The following is a 23183-nucleotide window of genomic DNA, read 5'->3' as shown; positions in this document are numbered from 1 at the left end:
TATTACATATAGTCTGTTATTACATATAGTCTGTTATTACATATAGCCTGTTATTACATATAGCCTGTTATTACATATAGTCTGTTATTACATATAGTCTGTTATTACATATAGCCTGTTATTACATATAGCCTGTTATTACATATAGCCTGTTATTACATATAGTCTGTTATTACATATAGCCTGTTATTACATATAGTCTGTTATTACATATAGTCTGTTATTACATATAGCCTGTTATTACATATAGTCTGTTATTACATATAGTCTGTTATTACATATAGTCTGTTATTACATATAGCCTGTTATTACATATAGCCTGTTATTACATATAGCCTGTTATTACATATAGTCTGTTACATATAGCCTGTTACATATAGCCTATTACATATAGCCTGTTATTACATATATAGTCTGTTATTACATATAGTCTGTTATTACATATAGTCTGTTATTACATATAGTCTGTTATTACATATAGTCTGTTATTACATATAGTCTGTTATTACATATAGTCTGTTATTACATATAGCCTGTTATTACATATAGCCTGTTATTACATATAGCCTGTTATTACATATAGCCTGTTATTACATATAGCCTGTTATTGCATATAGCCTGTTATTGCATATAGCCTGTTATTGCATATAGCCTGTTATTACATATAGCCTGTTATTACATATAGCCTGTTATTACATATAGCCTGTTATTACATATAGCCTGTTATTACATATAGCCTGTTATTACATATAGCCTGTTTGCATTAAACTACACTCAGTCTGAAAGATATTCTAATGTGACACCTAAGCACCATTACGCAGAGATGCACACATAGGGTATTATTTAAGAAACTTATCTTGTTATTAATTAAGCAATTTACTTCAGGGGGCAAGTACTAATATATTAGTGCTCTCCCTTTAGGAGGATTTGGATTTCATGGTTAAAATACAAGAAGCTGACAAAAGCTTTGGGGCACTTTTTTTTGGGAACTAGAATCTGGTTAATATCCTTCACCTTCTTTTTCCTGCTCACGCTCCCTCACTGTTCACTCCTCCCCCCTTTTCTACACAACACCTTATACACCAGTGTTTAAATGAAGGACGCTTTTCTACTCCCTTTCTTTTGTTTACACACACACACTATCTCACTTTATGTGAGCCTCAAAAAAAGCTTGTTTGTTTCACACATGAACTCTATTTCCCCGGTAATGCCACCCCAAAAGGAAACCCAAACAGGTGGATACTAGTTTAGATTCACATAATGATCCTCCTCTATCTAATTCTGACTCTGCCACCCTGGTACAACAACTTTCTGAATTATTTATTCCACAGTTCAAATTGCTTAAATTAGAACTGTCTAATATTTCTAGTGAAATCAAGCAATTCTCTACCAGGGTGGCAGAGGTAGGAGTTAGGATTTCAGATGCAGAGAATCGTATCAATAGTCAAGAGAACATTATTGCGATACAAGGTGATAAATTAAATACAATTCAGAATATACTGGAAGAGTTAGGGGACAGAGCCCGGCGCAATAATCTCAGAATAATTGGCACACCTGAAACTCTGGAATATCAGGAGTTACTAACATTTGCGTCAACTAGGCTACCACAGTTAGTTTGCATGCAGACAGAGAATCTCCCGATATTGATGGAGAGAGCCCATAGGGTAGGCCGCCACGTAACAATGCAGACGGTACACCCAAAATAAGGTCGGTCTTAATAAAAAATTTAAATTTTCAAGACAAAACTAACATATTAAGGAATTATCGTAAAAATAATCAGATCATGCTGGGTCACCACAAAGTTTTGATATTCCAGGACTTTTTATCAGAAACACTTAGCTCCAGGCTAATCAAAGCAAATACTAACGCCAGACTGTTGTATCCGGCTAAAATTGTCCTGGAGAAGAACGGCGAGCATATGACTCTTGATAACACAAAGGATGCTCAGGAGTACTGTCGCAAAAACCAAATAGATTAGGTATTGTTTTTATACTGTATGTTTAGATACTAATACAGGCTATGGCACTGTACATGTATCCGTTTTAATGGAATTCTTTTGTGCTTTTTATGCGAGGATGGGAGATGGATCGAAGTGGTGTTTTTTTTTTGTTATTTTTTCCCTATCTGATAATTATTAGTCACCCTCCTATTCTTTGTCTTAACTGGTAAATTCATCTAATTCAAGATAAAACACTATAAAGTGCATGACACATGCACAGAACCCTGTATTTTCCCTATATCAGTGTCTATATTATCAAAAAGTGTCCTCACCTCGCTTAATCCAGATGTTCTTCCTGAATTTGGTTGGCATGCTCGCCAGGAACCGCTCGCCCTCTGATGTCTCAACCTCATGGAGATTATTGCCAGGACAACCCAAAACCTGAAGAGCCACAGGAAAAATGCTTCTAAAAATATTCTCAGAAAATAAATTGCATCAAATTAAAGAGACGTGCTAATAAAAAAAATTACAAGCTCTAACTCGTCAGGGTAATTTTAACATTACTAATCCTAGCTTAAACGCACAAGTAAAGTCCTGCTAGTGTGCTGCAAGTATGGCCGCTCTTAGCAGGAAACTACTGGTGAACCATTCAAGAGCATTGCAATATACGCATGCAGCAGCTGCTCGGGAGCTTCAATGCCTGGACGGGACATTACCTGGGGGTTAAACAGTGAGGTCCCAATTCTAAAAACTGCAACAGCTGCCCTCATACTACAAATAAAAAAAAAGGCCTGTCCCTGCGAGTAGCAAGATGTCCCACTAGAAAGTAGTGGAGCTCGTTAAAAAGGGAAACTTCGCTGGGGAGGGTGCAGTTAGCAGATTGTGAGATCTGCAGGGGGAAAACGTTTACAGACTATGCCAGACCTGTAGGAGAAATTTCAGCTACACCCAAGGAAAGGGGGAGAGCTCCACCACTAGATGTGCTGAGTGAGCGGTATGTCTATCAGTAGGGTGTCCCAGTAATACATGTGCTGATGAGTGAGCGGTAAGCCTATTAGTAGGGTGTTCCAGTAGTACGTGTGCTGATGAGTGAGCGGTAAGCCTATCAGTAGGGTGTTCCAGTAGTATGTGTGCTGATGAGTGAGCGGTAAGCCTATCAGTAGGGTGTTTCAGTAATATGTGTGCTGATGAGTGAGCGGTAAGCCTATCAGTAGGGTCTTCCAGTAGTAGTGTGCTGATGAGTGAGCGGTAAGCCTATCAGTAGGGTGTTCCAGTAGTACATGTGCTGATGAGTGAGCGGTAAGCCTATCAGTAGGGTGTGCCAGTAGTACTTGTGCTGATGAGTAAGCGGTAAGCCTATCAGTAGGGTGTGCCAGTAGTACTTGTGCTGATGAGTGAGCGGTAAGCCTATCATTCGGGTGTTCCAGTAGTACGTGTGCTGATGAGTGAGCGGTAAGCCTATCAGTAGGGTGTTCCAGTAGTACGTGTGCTGATGAGTGAGTGGTAAGCCTATCAGCCCAGATGCAGAACTTTTATGCACGTTCTGCGATGACATTTTTTTAGTGAAAATTTTCTGCAGGTTATTTTTAAATTAGGCCGTTACAGTAAAGCATCAGTTCAGTTGCAATGTGTTGATTAACTGGAGAGTAAAGTAATTTTTAAAGTTTAATATATTGGAGCATCTGAAAATTGGGTTGCAAATTAGCTGCAGACAAAAAAAACAGAATTTATGCTTACCTGATAAATTTCTCTCTCTTACGGTGTATCCGGTCCACGGCTTCATCCTTACTTGTGGGATATTCTCAATCCCTACAGGAAGTGGCAAAGAGAGCACACAGCAGAGCTGTCCATATAGCTCCCCTCAGGCTCCGCCCCCCCAGTCATTCGACCAACGGTTAGGAGAAAAAGGAGAACCATAGGGTGCAGTGGTGACTGTAGTTTACAAAAATAAATTTAAACCTGACTAAATTGCCAGGGTGGGCCGTGGACCGGATACACCGTAAGAGAAAGAAATTTATCAGGTAAGCATAAATTCTGTTTTCTCTTACATTGGTGTATCCGGTCCACGGCTTCATCCTTACTTGTGGGAACCAATACCAAAGCTTTAGGACACGGATGAAGGGAGGGAACAAGACAGGTAACCTAAACGGAAGGCACCACTGCTTGTAAAACCTTTCTCCCAAAAATAGCCTCCTCAGAAGCAAAAGTATCGAATTTGTAAAATTTGGCAAATGTCTGCAGTGAAGACCAAGTCGCTGCCTTACAGATCTGTTCAACAGAAGCCTCGTTCTTGAAAGCCCATGTGGAAGCCACAGCTCTAGTGGAATGAGCAGTATTACGTTAGGGAGGCTGCCTTCCAGCAGTCTCATAAGCCAACCGGATGATGCTTTTCAGCCAGAAAGACAGAGAGGTAGCAGTTGCTTTTTGACCTCTCCTCTTGCCAGAATAGACGACAAACAAGGACGATGTTTGTCTGAAGTCTTTAGTTGCTTTTAGATAAAACTTTAAAGCACGAACTACATCAAGGTTGTGTAACAGACTTTCCTTGTTAGAAACTGGATTAGGACATAGAGAAGGAACAACTATTTCCTGGTTAATATTCTTATTGGAAACCACTTTTGGAAGAAAACCAGGTTTGGTACGTAAAACGACCTTATCTATATGGAACACCAGATAAGGTGAATTACACTGCAAAGCAGACAATTCAGAAACTCTTCTAGCAGAAGAAATAGCTACCAAAAACAAAACTTTCCAAGATAGCAACTTAATATCTATGGAATGTAGGGGTTCAAACGGAACCCCTTGAAGAACTGAAAGAACTAAATTTAGACTCCATGGAGGAGCCACAGGTCTGTAGACAGGCTTGATTCTGACTAAAGCCTGTACAAACGCCTGAACATCTGGCACGGCTGCAAGACGCTTGTGTAACAGAACAGACAGAGCAGATATCTGTCCTTTTAAGGAACTAGCTGACAGACCTTTCTCCAATCCTTCTTGGAGAAAAGATAGTAACCTTGGAATCCTAATCTTACTCCATGAGTAACCCTTGGATTTGCACCAACAAAGATATTTCCGCCATATCTTATGGTAAATTTTCCTGGTAACAGGCTTTCTAGACTGGATCAGAGTATCTATAACTGATTCAGAGAACCCACGCTTAGCTAGAATTAATCGTTCAATCTCCAAGCAGTCAGTTGCAGAGAAACTAGGTTTGGATGCTTGAATGGACCTTGGATTAGAAGGTAGCTTCCATGGTGGAGCCGATGACATATTCACCAGGTCTGCATACCAAGTCCTGCGTGGCCACGCAGGAGCTATCAGAATTACCGAAGCCTTCTCCTGCTTGATCCTGGCTACTAGCCGAGGGAGAAGAGGAAACGGTGGAAAGACATAAGCTAGATTGAATGACCAAGGTGCCACTAAGGCATCTACCAATGTCGCCTTGGGATCCCTGGACCTGGACCCGTAACGTGGAACTTTGGAGTTCTGTCGTGACGCCATCAGATCCAGATCTGGAAGGCCCCATAGTTGGGTTAACTGGGCAAAAACCTCCGGGTGAAGTTCCCACTCAGATAATCCACCTCCCAGTTGTCCAATCCTGGGATGTGAATTGCTGATAGATGGCAGGAGTGATCCTCTGCCCATTTGATGATCTTGGATACCTCCCTCATCGCCAGGGAACTCTTTGATGATTGATGTACGCTACAGTCGTGATGTTGTCCGACTGAAATCTGATGAATTTGGCCTCTGCTAGCTGAGGCCAGGCCTGGAGCGCATTGAATATCGCTCTCAATTCCAAAATGTTTATCGGGAGAAGAGATTCTTCCCGAGACCATAGACCCTGAGCTTTCAGGGAGTCCCAGACCGCGCCCCAGCCTAAGAGACTGGCGTCGGTCGTAACAATGATCCACTCTGGTCTGCGGAAACTCATTCCCTGAGACAGGTGATCCTGAGACAACCACCAGAGGAGTGAGTCTCTGGTTTTTTGGTCCATTTGTATTTGGGGAGACAAATCCGCATAATCCCCATTCCACTGTTTGAGCATGCACAGTTGCAGTGGTCTTAGATGAATTCGAGCAAAAGGAACCACGTCCATTGCCGCAACCATTAGTCCTATTACCTCCATGCATTGAGCCACGGAGGGTTGAGGAATGGCATGAAGAACTCGACAAGTGTTTGAAAGTTTTAACTTCCTGACCTCTGTCAGAAAATTTTTAATTTCTACCGAGTCTATTATTGTTCCCAGGAAGGGAACCCTTGTGAACGGGGACAGAGAACTCTTTTCTACATTCACCTTCCACCCGTGAGATCTTAGAAAGGCCAGAACAATGTCCTATGAGCCTTTGCCTTGTGAAAGGACGACGCTTGAATTAAGATGTCGTCTAAGTAAGGTGCTACTGCAATGCCCCTTGGTCTTAGCACCGCTAGAAGGGACCCTAGCACCTTTGTGAAAATACTGGGAGCAGTGGCCAATCCGAAGGGAAGAGCCACGAACTGGTAATGCTTGTCTAGAAAGGCGAACCTCAGGAACTGATGGTGATCTTTGTGGATAGGAATATGCAGGTACGCATCCTTTAAATCCACGGTAGTCATATATTGACCCTCCTGGATCATTGGTAAGATTGTCCGAATGGTTTCCATTTTGAATGATGGAACTCTGAGGAATTTGTTTAGGATTTTTAAGTCCAGGATTGGCCTGAAAGTTCCTTCCTTTTTTGGAACTACAAACAGGTTTGAGTAAAAACCCAGTCCTTGTTCTGCTGTTGGAACTGGGTGTATCACTCCCATTTTTAGAAGGTCTTCTACGCAACGTAAGAATGCCTGTCTCTTTATCTGGTCTAAAGACAAGCGAGAAATGTGGAACCTTCCCCTTGGAGGAAGGTCCTTGAATTCCAGAAGGTACCCCTGAGTGACAATTTCTAACGCCCAGGGATCCGGCACATCTCTTGCCCAAGCCTGAGCAAAGAGAGAAAGTCTGCCCCCTACTAGATCCGGTCCCGGATCGGGGGCTACCCTTTCATGCTGTCTTGGTAGCAGCAGCAGGCTTCTTGGCCTGTTTACCCTTGTTCCAGCCTTGCAGGGGTTTCCATGCTGGTTTGGGCTGGGAAGCGTTACCCTCTTGCTTAGTGGCTGAAGAGGCAGAAGCAGGTCCGTTCCTGAAATTGCGAAAGGAACGAAAATTAGACTTGTTTTTAGCTTTGAAAGGTCTATCTTGTGGAAGGGCATGGCCCTTTCCCCCCGTGATATCTGAAATAATCTCTTTCAACTCTGGCCCGAATAGGGTCTTACCCTTGAAAGGAATATTAAGCAGTTTTGTATTGGACGACACATCCGCCGACCAAGATTTTAGCCAAAGTGCTCTGCGCGCCACAATTGCAAAACCAGAATTTTTCGCCGCTAATTTAGCTAACTGAAAAGCGGCATCTGTGATGAAAGAATTAGCCAACTTCAGGGCGTGAATTCTGTCCATGACCTCGTCATAAGAAGTCTCCTTCTGGAGTGAGTTTTCTAGTTCCTCAAACCAAAAAGCCGCTGCAGTGGTTACAGGAATAATGCAAGAAATTGGTTGAAGAAGAAAACCTTCTAATTTTTTATCCATAGGATCTTTGAAAGCGCAACTATCTTCTATTGGTATAGTCGTGCACTTAGCTAGAGTTGAAACTGCCCCCTCTACCTTAGGGACCGTCTGCCACGCGTCCCTCCTGGGGTCAACAATGGGGAACATTTTCTTAAATATAGGGGGGGGGGGACAAAGGGTACACCTGGTCTCTCCCACTCCCTAGTCACGATATCCGCCACCCTCTTAGGTATCGGAAACGCGTCAGTGTGTACCGGGACCTCTAAGAATTTGTCCATTTTACACAATTTTTCTGGGACCACCAAGGGGTCACAATCATCAAGTGTAGCCAGGACCTCCTTAAGCAGGGAGCGGAGGTGTTCTAGCTTAAATTTAAATGCTATGGTATCTGGCTCTGCCTGCTGAGAAACTTTTCCTGTGTCAGAAATTTCTCCCTCAGCCAGGCCCTCCCTCACCGCCAAGTCAGATTGTTGTGAGGGCACTACAGATAAATTATCCGCTGCGTCTGATTGCTCATTTTCTGTATTTAACACTGAGCTATCGCGCTTCCTTGGAAATGCTGGCAGTTTGGATAAAAATGCTGCAAGAGAATTATCCATTACTGCTGCTAACTGTTGCAAAGTAATAAGGATCGATGCGCTTGAGGTACTGGGCATTGCTTGCACGGGCATAGCTGGTGTCGACACAGAAGGAGAGGATAAAGTACTATCCTCACTACCTTCAAGAGTACTATCCTCACTACCTTCAGCTAAAGAAACATCTTGGGCTACATTTTTAAGTGTCACTGTATGGACCTTAAACTGCTTGGACGCTATAGCACACTTCAAACATAAATTCAATGGGGGTACCGCCATGGCTTTTAAACATATAGAACAAAGGCTATCTGAAGGCTCAGACATGTTTGACAGACTTAGACAGCACTATAATGCAAGAAAAAATACTTTTTGAAAAAACGTTACTGTGTCTTTAAATAATAAAAGTGCACACTTTATTACCAAAACATCAAATAACCATCAATTAAACATCCGATCTTAATGGAATTTTCACCACATTATCCTAATGCTTTGAAAAGATTGCACACAAATTTTCAGATCAATTAACCCCTTAATGCCCAAACCGGAGCTAAAAACGGCAATTAACCGGTTATAAACACTACAGCGCGATGCCACAGCCTCTACTGTGGATTTTACCTTCCTTAGGGATTATTTGAAGAAGAAATAAGCCTCTCTGAAGTCCCCTCTGAGGTCTCTGGACTCCACACGTGAAGCTGCATGAACTGTCTTGCAAAAACAACTGCGCAACTGAGGCGCGAAAATGAGGTAGATTAGGTGTCTAATCAAGTGCCAGGCGAAATAAAAAACCCCATAAGCGTTTTATAAGTGTCAAAAACACCATATCCATTCTTAAATCATGCTAATAAGCAATCGATTAAGCACACAAAAGTGTCAACCAGAATTAAGCCCTTAATTTAAGCCATCATTTTATACAGAGTCTGAGAAAAATGGCTTACCTACCCCTGTGGGGATCTCTGACAGTCTTCTAGCATTAAAGGGTTTTGTTAGAAAAATGACTGATCATACCTGAAGCAGTTAAGCCTGCAAACTGTTCCCCCCAACTGAAGTTCTCTGGTATTCAACAGTCCTGTGTGGGAACAGCCATGGGTTTTAGTTACTGGTGCTAAAATCATATTCCTCTCAGCAGAAATCTTCATCTCTTTCTGCTTCAGAGTAAATAGTACAAGCCGGCACTATTTTAAAATAACAAACTTTTGATAGAAGAAATAAAAACTACAAATCTAACACCACAAACTCTTTACCCTCCCGTGGAGATGCTACTTGTTAGAGCGGCAAAGAGAATGACTGGGGGGGCGGAGCCTGAGGGGAGCTATATGGACAGCTCTGCTGTGTGCTCTCTTTGCCACTTCCTGTAGGGATTGAGAATATCCCACAAGTAAGGATGAAGCCGTGGACCAGATACACCAATGTAAGAGAAATAAATTGTAAAATGTCTCTTGAATAAAGTTGTTTCCTTTTCACTTGGTCTAACATAGAAATGTAGTAATAAAAATGCGCATTGTTTATAAGAATGTTTTACATTCAGAAAAAACAGCTTTGTAGACTGGGGAAGGCTCGGGGGTGGGTTAAAAAAAAATCTTAAAGCCAGTTAAATATGCAGTAGAGCTGCAAAGTAGCAGTGCATTGATTGTTGACTGTTCTCTTCAAACAGCACTTTGCTGTGGATGCGCTGTGTTAAGGAAAACTTACACAGTGCTACCAGAACAAAGCTCTGATTGAATATAACTGCCTGATGTGGAGCAGCACTGCAAAGTGAAAGCACTAACATTTCCTGCATGTGTCCTGTTCTTTCTGCAGACATGCTGCATTTTCTGCGATGACATCTCGGATAACTGCATGTTCTGCCATGGGGCCTATCAGTAGGGTGTTCCAGTAGTACGTGTGCTGAAGAGTGAGCGGTACGTCTATCAGTAGGGTGTTCCAGTAGTACGTGTGCTGATGAGTGAGCAGTAAGCTTATCAGGGTGTTCCAGTAGTATATGTGATAATGAATGAGCGATAAGCCTATACGTAGGGTGTTCCAGTAGTACATGTGCTGACGAGTGAGCGGTAAGCCTATCAGTAGGGTGTTCCAGTAGTACATGTGCTGATGAGTGAGCGGTAAGCCTATCAGTAGGGTGTTCCAGTAGTACTTGTGCTGATGAATGAGCAGTAAGCCTATCAGTAGGGTGTTCCAGTAGTACTTGTGCTGATGAGTGAGCCGTAAACCTATCAGTAGGGTGTTCCAGTAGTACTTGTGCTGATGAGTGAGAGGTAAACCTATCAGTATGGTGATCCAGTAGTACATGTGCTGATGAATGAGAGGTAAGCCTATCAGTAGGGTAATTCCAGTAGTACATGTGCTGATGAGTGAGCGGTACGTCTATCAGTAGGGTGTTCCAGTAGTACTTGTGCTGATGAGTGAGAGGTAAGCCTATCAGTAGGGTGTTCCAGTAGTATGTGTGCTGATGAGTGAGCGGTAAGCCTATCAGTAGGGTGTTCCAGTAGTACTTGTGCTGATGAGTGAGTGGTACGTCTATCAGTAGGGTGTTCCAGTAGTACTTGTGCTGATGAGTGAGAGGTAAGCCTATCAGTAGGGTGTTCCAGTAGTACTTGTGCTGATGAGTGAGCGGTAAGCCTATCAGTAGGGTGTTCCAGTAGTACTTGTGCTGATGAGTGAGCGGTAAGCCTATCAGTAGGGTGTTCCAGTAGTACTTGTGCTGATGAGTGAGCAGTAAGCCTATCAGTAGGGTGTTCCAGTAGTACTTGTGCTGATGAGTGAGCGGTAAGCCTATCAGTAGGGTGTTCCAGTAGTACTTGTGCTGATGAGTGAGCGGTAAGCCTATCAGTAGGGTGTTCCAGTAGTACTTGTGCTGATGAGTGAGCGGTAAGCCTATCAGTAGGGTGTTCCAGTAGTACTTGTGCTGATGAGTGAGCGGTAAGCCTATCAGTAGGGTGTTCCAGTAGTACTTGTGCTGATGAGTGAGCGGTAAGCCTATCAGTAGGGTGTTCCAGTAGTACTTGTGCTGATGAGTGAGCGGTAAGCCTATCAGTAGGGTGTTCCAGTAGTACTTGTGCTGATGAGTGAGAGGTAAGTCTATCAGTAGGGTGTTCCAGTAGTACTTGTGCTGATGAGTGAGCGGTAAGCCTATCAATAGGGTGTTCCAGTAGTATTTATGCTGATGAGTGAGCGGTAAGCCTATCAGTAGGGTGTTCCAGTAGTACATGTGCTGATGAGTTAGAAGTAAGCCTATCAGTAGGGTGTTCCAGTAGTATTTGTGTTGATGAATGAGCGGTAAGCCTAGCAGTAGGGTGTTCCAGTAGTACATGTGCTGGTGAGTGAGAGGTAAGCCTATCAGTAGGGTGTTCCAGTAGTATTTGTGCTGATGAGTGAGCGGTAAGCCTATCAGTAGGGTGTTCCAGTAGTACATGTGCTGATGAATGAGCGGTAAGCCTATCAGTAGGGTGTCCAGTTATACATGTGCTGATGAGTGAATAGACCAGAATTGTTGTTGTGCTTCGGGTGAGGGAGGGACAGTTTGTGAAAGTGTTGTGTAAAGCAAAGAGACATGGTTGGTGAGAATGGATTGAGGGGAGGGGGAAGCAATTGTCTAGTATTAGGATAGAGGGTGTATGGATGAATAGTGGAACAGTCTACAACAATAAAGAGAATTGTAAAAAACATAATTTATGCTTACCTGATAAATTTATTTCTCTTGTGGTGTATCCAGTCCACGGATCATCCATTACTTGTGGGATATTCTCATTCCCAACAGGAAGTTGCAAGAGGACACCCACATTCGACCGAAAACAAGCAGAGAAAGGAGAAACCATAGGGTGCAGTGGTGACTGTAGTTTAAAAATTAAAAAATACCTGCCTTAAAATGACAGGGCGGGTCGTGGACTGGATACACCACAAGAGAAATAAATTTATCAGGTAAGCATAAATTATGTTTTCTCTTGTAACGTGTACCAGTCCACGGATCATCCATTACTTGTGGGATACCAATACCAAAGCTAAAGTACACGGATGAAGGGAGGGACAAGGCAGGTACTTAAACGGAAGGTACCACTGCCTGTAAAACCTTTCTCCCAAAAATAGCCTCCGAAGAAGCAAAAGTATCAAATTTGTAGAATTTTGAAAAAGTATGAAGCGAAGACCAAGTCGCCGCCTTGCAAATCTGTTCAACAGAAGCCTCATTTTTAAAGGCCCATGTGGAAGCCACAGCTCTAGTAGAATGAGCTGTAATTCTTTCTGGAGGCTGCTGGCCAGCAGTCTCATAGGCTAAGCGGATTATGCTTCTTAGCCAAAAAGAAAGAGAGGTTGCCGAAGCCTTTTGACCTCTCCACTGTCCAGAGTAGACAACAAACAAAGCAGATGTTTGTCGAAAATCTTTAGAAGCTTGTAAGTAAAACTTTAAAGCACGAACTACGTCCAGATTGTGTAATAGACGTTCCTTCTTTGAAGAAGGATTAGGACACAAAGATGGAACAACAATCTCTTGATTGATATTCTTATTAGATACCACCTTAGGTAAAAACCCAGGTTTGGTACGCAGGACTACCTTATCCGCATGGAAGATCAGATAAGGAGAATCACATTGTAAGGCAGATAACTCGGAGACTCTACGAGCCGAGGATATAGCTACCAAAAACAGAACTTTCCAAGATAAAAGTTTGATATCTATGGAATGAAGAGGTTCAAACGGAACTCCTTGAAGAACTTTCAGAACCAGATTTAAGCTCCATGGCGGAGCAACAGGTTTAAACACAGGCTTGATTCTAACTAAAGCCTGACAAAATGCCTGAACGTCTGGAACATCCGCCAGACGCTTGTGCAAAAGAATAGACAGAGCAGAAATCTGTCCCTTTAAAGAACTAGCTGACAATCCTTTTTCCAATCCTTCTTGGAGAAAGGATAATATCCTGGGAATCCTGACCTTACTCCATGAGTAACCCTTGGATTCACACCAATAAAGATATTTACGCCATATCTTATGGTAAATTTTCCTGGTGACAGGCTTTCGTGCCTGTATTAAGGTATCAATGACTGACTTGGAGAAGCCACGCTTTGATAACATCAAGCGTTCAATCTCCAGGCAGTCTCAGAGAAATTAGATTTGGATGATTTAAAGGACCTTGTAGTAGAAGGTCTTGTCTTAACGGCAGAGTCCAAGGTGGAAAGGATGACATGTCCACTAGATCTGCATAACAGGTCCTGCGTGGCCACGCAGGCGCTATCAAGATCACCGATGCTCTCTCCTGCTTGATCTTGGCAATCAGACGAGGGAGCAGAGGAAACACATAAGCCAGGTTGAAAGACCAGGGCGCTGCTAGAGCATCTATCAGCGTCGCCTTGGGATCCCTGGACCTGGATCCGTAACAAGGAAGCTTGGCGTTCTGGCGAGGCGCCATGAGATCCAGTTCAGGTTTGCCCCAACGATGAATCAATTGTGCAAACACCTCCGGATGGAGTTCCCACTCCCCCGGATGAAAAGTCTGACGACTTAGAAAATCCGCCTCCCAGTTCTCTACACCCGGGATATGGATAGCTGATAGGTGGCAAGAGTGAATCTCTGCCCAGCGAATTATCTTTGCGACTTCTAACATCGCTAGGGAACTCCTTGTTCCCCCTTGATGGTTGATGTAAGCCACAGTCGTGATGTTGTCCGACTGAAATCTGATGAACCTCAGAGTTGCTAACTGAGGCCAAGCCTGAAGAGCATTGAAAATCGCTCTCAGTTCCAGAACATTTATTGGAAGGAGTGACTCCTCCTGAGTCCACGATCCCTGAGCCTTTAGGGAGTTCCAGACTGCACCCCAACCTAGAAGGCTGGCATCTGTCCTTACAATTGTCCAATCTGGCCTGCGAAAGGTCATACCTTTGGACAGATGGACCCGAGATAGCCACCAGAGAAGAGAATCCCTGGTCTCTTGATCCAGATTTAGTAGAGGGGACAAATCTGTGTAATCCCCATTCCACTGACTGAGCATGTAGAGTTGCAGTGGTCTGAGATGTAGGCGTGCAAACGGCACTATGTCCATTGCCGCTACCATTAAGCCGATTACTTCCATGCACTGAGCCACCGAAGGGCGAGGAATGGAATAAAGAACACGGCAGGAATTTAGAAGTTTTGATAACCTGGACTCCGTCAGGTAAATTTTCATTTCTACAGAATCTATTAGAGTCCCTAGGAAGGAAACTCTTGTGAGGGGGGATAGAGAACTCTTTTCCTCGTTCACCTTCCACCCATGCGACCTCAGAAATGCCAACACTATGTCCGTATGAGACTTGGCAATTTGGAAGTTTGACGCCTGAATCAGGATGTCATCTAGATAAGTGGCCACTGCTATGCCCCGCGGCCTTAGGACCGCCAGAAGCGACCCCAGAACCTTCGTAAAAATTCTTGGGGCTGTAGCTAACCCAAAGGGAAGAGCTACAAACTGGTAATGCCTGTCCAGGAAGGCAAACCTGAGAAACCGATGATGATCTTTGTGTATCGGAATGTGAAGGTAAGCATCCTTTAAATCCACTGTAGTCATGTATTGACCCTCCTGGATCATAGGTAGGATGGTACAAATAGTCTCCATCTTGAATGATGGATCTCTGAGGAATTTGTTTAAGATCTTTAGATCCAAAATTGGTCTGAAGGTTCCCTCTTTTTTGGGAACCACAAACAGATTTGAGTAAAATCCCTGTCCCTGTTCCTCCTTTGGAACTGGATGGATCACTCCCATAACTAGGAGGTCTTGTACACAGTGTAAGAATGCCTCTCTCTTTATCTGGTTTGCAGATAATTGTGAAAGGTGAAATCTCCCTTTTGGGGGGGGGGGGGAAGCCTTGAAGTCCAGAAGATATCCCTGGGATATAATTTCAAACGCCCAGGGATCCTGGACATCTCTTGCCCACGCCTGAGCAAAGAGCAAAAGTCTGCCCCCTACTAGATCCGTTACCGGGTAGGGGGCCGTTCCTTCATGCTGTCTTAGAGGCAGCAGCAGGTTTTTTGGCCTGCTTACCTTTGTTCCAGGTCTGGTTAGGTCTCCAGACCGTCTTGGACTGAGCAAAAGTTCACTCTTTTTTTGCATTAGAGGAAGTTGATGCCGCACTTGCCTTGAAGTTTCGAAAGGCACGAAAATTAGACTGTTTGGCCCTTGATTTGGACCTATCCTGAGGAAGGGCATGACCTTTTCCTCCAGTGATATCAGCAATAATCTCCTTCAAACCAGGCCCGAATAGGGTCTGCCCCTTGAAGGGAATGTTAAGCAGCTTAGACTTTGAAGTAACGTCAGCTGACCATGATTTAAGCCATAGCGCTCTGCGTGCCTGGATAGCAAAACCAGAATTCTTAGCCGTTAGTTTAGTCAAATGAACAATGGCATCAAAAACAAAAGAATTGGCTAGCTTAAGTGCTCTAAGCTTGTCAAGTATGTCATCCAATGGAGTCGCTACCTGTAAAGCCTCTTCCAGAGACTCAAACCAGAACGCCGCAGCAGCAGTGACAGGAGCAATGCATGCAAGGGGCTGTAGGATAAAACCTTGTTGAATAAACATTTTCTTAAGGGAACCCTCTAACTTTTTATCCATTGGATCTAAGAAAGCACAACTGTCCTCGACAGGGATAGTAGTACGCTTTGCTAGAGTAGAAACTGCTCCCTCCACCTTAGGAACTGTCTGCCATAAGTCCCGTGTGGTGGCGTCTATTGCAAACATTTTTCTAAAAATAGGAGGGGGGGAGAACGGCAGACCTGGTCTATCCCATTCCTTACTAATAATTTCTGTAAACCTTTTAGGTATTGGAAAAACATCAGTGCACACCGGCACTGCATAGTATTTATCCAGTCTACACAATTTCTCTGGCACTGCAATTGTATCACAGTCATTCAGAGCAGCTAAAACCTCCCTGAGTAACACGCGGAGGTGTTCAATCTTAAATTTAAATGTAGAGATATCAGAATCAGGTTGCATCATCTTCCCTGAGTCAGAAACATCACCCACAGAAAGAAGCTCTCCTTCTTCAGCTTCTGCATATTGTGAGGCAGTATCAGACATAGCTCTTAAAGCGTCAGTATGCTCTGTATTTCGTCTAACTCCAGAGCTATCTCGCTTTCCTCTAAATTCAGGTAGTCTGGCTAATACCGCTGACAGTGTATTATCCATGACTACCGCCATGTCTTGTAAAGTAAACGCTATGGGCGCCCTAGATGTACTTGGCGCCATTTGAGCGTGAGTCCCAGGATCTGACACGTGGGGAGAGTTAGTCGGCATAACTTCCCCCTCGTCAGATTCCTCTGGTGATAAATTTTTTAAAGACAGAATATGATCTTTATTGCTTAAAGTGAAATCAGTACATTTGGTACAGATTCTAAGAGGGGGTTCCACCATGGCTTTTAAACATAATGAACAAGGAGTTTCCTCTATGTCAGACATGTTTGTACAGACTAGCAATGAGACTAGCAAGCTTGGAAAACACTTTAAATCAAGTTAACAAGCAAATATAAAAAATGGTACTGTGCCTTTAAGAGAAACAAATTTTGTCAGAATTTGAAAAACAGTGAAAAAAGGCAGTAAATCAAACGAAATTTTTACAGTGTGTATAATAAGCTAACAGAGCATTGCACCCACTTGCAAATGGATGATTAACCCCTTAGTTCAAAAAACGGATCAAAAAAACAATATAGACTTTTTTTAACAGTCACACCAAACTGCCACAGCCTTGCTGTGGGCCTACCTTCCCCAACAAACGATTTTGGAAAGCCTAAGAGCCCTTTAGAGATGTCCTATAGCATTCAGGGGACTCCTGGAGGAAGCTGGATATCTCAGTCTGTAAAAGTTACTGCGCAAAAAAGCGCTAAATTAGGCCCCTCCCACTCATAGTAACACAGTGGAAAGTCTCAGGAAACTGTTTCTAGGCAAATTTAAGCCAGCCATGTGGAAAAAATAGGCCCCAATAAAGATTTATCACCAAAGTATATATAAAAACGTTTAAACATGCCAGCAAACGTTTTATATTGTAAATATAAAAGAGTATTACCTCAGAAAGTAAGCATGATACCAGTCGCTATTAAATCACTGTATTCAGGCTTACCTTACATAAATTTGGTATCAGCAGCATTTTCTAGCATTCACATCTTCTAGAAAAATATTAACTGCACATACCTCATAGCAGGATAACCTGAACGCCATTCCCCCGCTGACGTTACCTCTCTCTTCAGTCATGTGTGAGAACAGCAATGGATCTTAGTTACAACCTGCTAAGATCATATAAATCACAGGCAGATTCTTCTATTTTTCTGCCTGGAACAAAATAGTACAACTCCGGTACCATTTAAAAATAATAAACTTTTGATTGAAGCAAAATAACAGCTACATTTCACCACTTTTCTCTTACTACCTCCATGCTTGTTGAGAGTTGCAAGAGAATGACTGGATATGGCAGTAAGGGGAGGAGCTATATAGACAGCTCTGCTGTGGGTGTCCCTGTTGGGAATGAGAATATCCCACAAGTAATGGATGATCCGTGGACTGGATACACCTTACAAGAGAAAGGAAACAAACACCTCACTATATTACACAATGTGCTACAGTTTGGGATAAAAAAAAAAAGCACTGGGAGTCACATTATCATCTCTGGTACTTAGATAGGACAACCCAGCCCTCCAGGCTCATATGGTTATCGCTCACCTTCACTATCTGCTGCTGTCCTGTGGGCTGAACGTAATCCCCCAATACCTCCTTCACCACATGTTTCCTCTTTGTAGCTTTTGACATAATACACAGATTTTATTATCCCGCAAACCACAATAACAAGGGGATAAGAAGATCTTGTCTGTGCTGACCGAAGATGAACAGAAACAGAAAGAACTTTGGGTTTTAAGAAACAGTTTGCAGGTTCTGTGTCTCAGGTGACATCAATTCAGATATGTTGTGTATCACCTAAACGCCAATATAATAGTAAGAAGCAAATCAGTTCTCGTATGTCTAAACAGCGTAACATACATTATGCAGAAGGCTCCTCATTTATATTAAGCATCTGGGTGTAAAAATGTATATTTTATATTTACCATCACTAAAAAAACGTTAGCTTCAGTCATCATTTACTAAAGAAAAAAACATGTTAATCTCCCCCTATATGTGCAGAATCTATATCGCTAATTCAACGCCTCCGCCCAAGGCACAGCATTCACCTCTAATGAGGTGATGTTTTAACCGCTAAACCAAAAGCCATGGGTAGACACTATATACATAAAGCACATGTACCGTATATAATATTACTGTATCACTGGGCAGTGTCACTATATACATAAAGCACATGTACCGTATATAATATTACTGTATCACTGGGAAGTGTCACTATATACATAAAGCACATGTACCGTATATAATATTACTGTATCACTGGGAAGTGTCACTATATACATAAAGCACATGTACCATATATAATATTACTGTATCACTGGGCAGTGTCACTATATACATAAAGCACATGTACCGTATATAATATTACTGTATCACTGGGAAGTGTCACTATATACATAAAGCACATGCACCATTATATATTACTGTATCACTGGGTAGTGTCACTATATACATAAAGCACATGTACCATATATAATATTACTGTATCACTGGGCAGTGTCACTATATACATAAAGCACATGTACCGTATATAATATTACTGTATCACTGGGAAGTGTCACTATATACATAAAGCACATGTACCGTATATAATATTACTGTATTACTGGGCAGTGTCATTATATACAAAAAGCACATGTACCATATATAATATTACTGTATCACTGGGTAGTGTCACTATATACATAAAGCACATGTACCATATATATTATTACTGTATCACTGGGTAGTGTCACTATATACATAAAGCACATGTACCATATATATTATTACTGTATCACTGGGTAGTGTCACTATATACATAATGCACATGTACCATATATATTATTACTGTATCACTGGGTAGTGTCACTATATACATAAAGCACATGTACCATTATATATTATTACTGTATCACTGGGTAGTGTCACTATATACATAAAGCACATGTACCATTATATAATATTACTGTATCACTGGGTAGTGTCACTATATACATAAAGCACATGTACCATTATATAATATTACTGTATCACTGGGTAGTGTCACTATATACATAAAGCACATGTACCATTATATAATCTTACTGTATCACTGGGTAGCGTCACTATATACATAAAGCACATGTACCGTATATAATATTACTGTATCACTGGGCAGTGTCACTATATACATAAAGCACATGTACCATATATAATATTACTGTATCACTGGGTAGTGTCACTATATACATAAAGCACATGTACCATATATATTATTACTGTATCACTGGGTAGTGTCACTATATACATAAAGCACATGTACCATATATATTATTACTGTATCACTGGGTAGTGTCACTATATACATAATGCACATGTACCATATATATTATTACTGTATCACTGGGTAGTGTCACTATATACATAAAGCACATGTACCATTATATATTATTACTGTATCACTGGGTAGTGTCACTATATACATAAAGCACATGTACCATTATATATTATTACTGTATCACTGGGTAGTGTCACTATATACATAATGCACATGTACCATATATATTATTACTGTATCACTGGGTAGTGTCACTATATACATAAAGCACATGTACCATTATATAATCTTACTGTATCACTGGGTAGTGTCACTATATACATAAAGCACATGTACCGTATATAATATTACTGTATCACTGGGCAGTGTCACTATATACATAAAGCACATGTACCATTATATAATATTACTGTATCACTGGGTAGTGTCACTATATACATAAAGCACATGTACCATATATAATATTACTGTATCACTGGGTAGTGTCACTATATACATAAAGCACATGTACCATATATAATATTACAGTATCACTGGTTAGTGTCACTATATACATAAAGCACATGTACCATTATATATTATTACTGTATCACTGGGTAGTGTCACTATATACATAAAGCACATATACCATTATATATTATTACTGTATCACTGGGTAGTGTCACTATATACATAAAGCACATGTACCATTATATAATATTACTGTATCACTGGGTAGTGTCACTATATACATAAAGCACATGTACCATATATATTATTACTGTATCACTGGGTAGTGTCACTATATACATAAAGCACATGTACCATTATATAATATTACTGTATCACTGGGTAGTGTCACTATATACATAAAGCACATGTACCATATATATTATTACTGTATCACTGGGTAGTGTCACTATATACATAAAGCACATGTACCATTATATATTACTGTATCACTGGGTGGTGTCACTATATACATAAAGCACATGTACCATATATAATATTACTGTATCACTGGGTAGTGTCACTATATACATAAAGCACATGTACCATATATATTATTACTGTATCACTGGGTAGTGTCACTATATACATAAAGCACATGTACCATATATAATATTACTGTATCACTGGGTAGTGTCACTATATACATAAAGCACATGTACCATTATATAATATTACTGTATCACTGGGTAGTGTCACTATATACATAAAGCACATGTACCATATATATTATTACTGTATCACTGGGTAGTGTCACTATATACATAAAGCACATGTACCATATATAATATTACTGTATCACTGGGTAGTGTCACTATATACATAAAGCACATGTACCATATATAATATTACTGTATCACTGGGTAGTGTCACTATATACATAATGCACATGTACCATATATATTATTACTGTATCACTGGGTAGTGTCACTATATACATAAAGCACATGTACCATATATAATATTACTGTATCACTGGGCAGTGTCACTATATACATAAAGCACATGTACCATTATATATTATTACTGTATCACTGGGCAGTGTCACTATATACATAAAGCACATGTACCATTATATATTACTGTATCACTGGGTAGTGTCACTATATACATAAAGCACATGTACCATTATATAATATTACTGTATCACTGGGTAGTGTCACTATATACATAAAGCACATGTACCATATATAATATTACTGTATCACTGGGTAGTGTCACTATATACATAAAGCACATGTACCATATATATTATTACTGTATCACTGGGCAGTGTCACTATATACATAAAGCACATGTACCATTATATATTACTGTATCACTGGGTAGTGTCACTATATACATAAAGCACATGTACCATTATATAATATTACTGTATCACTGGGTAGTGTCACTATATACATAAAGCACATGTACCATTATATAATATTACTGTATCACTGGGTAGTGTCACTATATACATAAAGCACATGTACCATATATAATATTACTGTATCACTGGGTAGTGTCACTATATACATAAAGCACATGTACCATATATATTATTACTGTATCACTGGGCAGTGTCACTATATACATAAAGCACATGTACCATTATATATTACTGTATCACTGGGTAGTGTCACTATATACATAAAGCACATGTACCATTATATAATATTACTGTATCACTGGGTAGTGTCACTATATACATAAAGCACATGTACCATACATAATATTACTGTATCACTGGGTAGTGTCACTATATACATAAAGCACATGTACCATATATATTATTACTGTATCACTGGGTAGTGTCACTATATACATAAAGCACATGTACCATTATATAATATTACTGTATCACTGGGTAGTGTCACTATATACATAAAGCACATGCACCATTATATATTACTGTATCGCTGGGTAGTGTCACTATATACATAAAGCACATGTACCATTATATATTACTGTATCACTGGGTAGTGTCACTATATACATAAAGCACATGCACCATTATATATTACTGTATCGCTGGGTAGTGTCACTATATACATAAAGCACATGTACCATTATATATTACTGTATCACTGGGTAGTGTCACTATATACATAAAGCACATGTACCATATATAATATTACTGTATTACTGGGTAGTGTCACTATATACATAAAGCACATGTACCATTATATAATATTACTGTATCACTGGGTAGTGTCACTATATACATAAAGCACATGTACCATTATATAATATTACTGTATCACTGGGTAGTGTCACTATATACATAAAGCACATGTACCATATATAATATTACTGTATCACTGGGTAGTGTCACTATATACATAAAGCACATGTACCATATATAATATTACTGTATCACTGGGTAGTGTCACTATATACATAAAGCACATGTACCATATATATTATTACTGTATCACTGGGTAGTGTCACTATATACATAAAGCACATGTACCATATATAATATTACTGTATCACTGGGTAGTGTCACTATATACATAAAGCACATGTACCATTATATAATATTACTGTATCACTGGGTAGTGTCACTATATACATAAAGCACATGTACCATATATATTATTACTGTATCACTGGGTAGTGTCACTATATACATAAAGCACATGTACCATATATAATATTACTGTATCACTGGGTAGTGTCACTATATACATAAAGCACATGTACCATATATAATATTACTGTATCACTGGGTAGTGTCACTATATACATAATGCACATGTACCATATATATTATTACTGTATCACTGGGTAGTGTCACTATATACATAAAGCACATGTACCATATATAATATTACTGTATCACTGGGCAGTGTCACTATATACATAAAGCACATGTACCATTATATATTATTACTGTATCACTGGGCAGTGTCACTATATACATAAAGCACATGTACCATTATATATTATTACTGTATCACTGGGTAGTGTCACTATATACATAAAGCACATGTACCATTATATATTACTGTATCACTGGGTAGTGTCACTATATACATAAAGCACATGTACCATTATATAATATTACTGTATCACTGGGTAGTGTCACTATATACATAAAGCACATGTACCATATATAATATTACTGTATCACTGGGTAGTGTCACTATATACATAAAGCACATGTACCATATATAATATTACTGTATCACTGGGTAGTGTCAC

At 40.6% G+C, this 23183-nt stretch overlaps 1 protein-coding gene across 1 annotated transcript in view; it reads right to left on the bottom strand.

Annotated features, from left to right (window-relative positions):
* The window catches only part of EIF1AD (eukaryotic translation initiation factor 1A domain containing), a 44577-nt gene that overhangs the window by 8741 nt on the left and 12653 nt on the right, over window positions 1-23183 (bottom strand). The window contains exons 2-3 of the mRNA XM_053688847.1: window positions 17753-18004; window positions 2272-2380 (exon numbers count right to left, since the gene is read on the bottom strand). Of these exons, the coding sequence (XP_053544822.1) occupies window positions 2272-2380; window positions 17753-17839 (196 nt within the window). The 5' untranslated portion in view covers window positions 17840-18004. The remainder of the gene's footprint in view (window positions 1-2271; window positions 2381-17752; window positions 18005-23183) is intronic.

This window comes from Bombina bombina, chromosome 7, assembly GCF_027579735.1.
Source record: "Bombina bombina isolate aBomBom1 chromosome 7, aBomBom1.pri, whole genome shotgun sequence".
Taxonomy (NCBI): Eukaryota; Metazoa; Chordata; class Amphibia; order Anura; family Bombinatoridae; genus Bombina; species Bombina bombina.
Note: the sequence above shows the minus strand (reverse complement) of the source record. Positions and strands in the feature narration are given on the sequence as shown.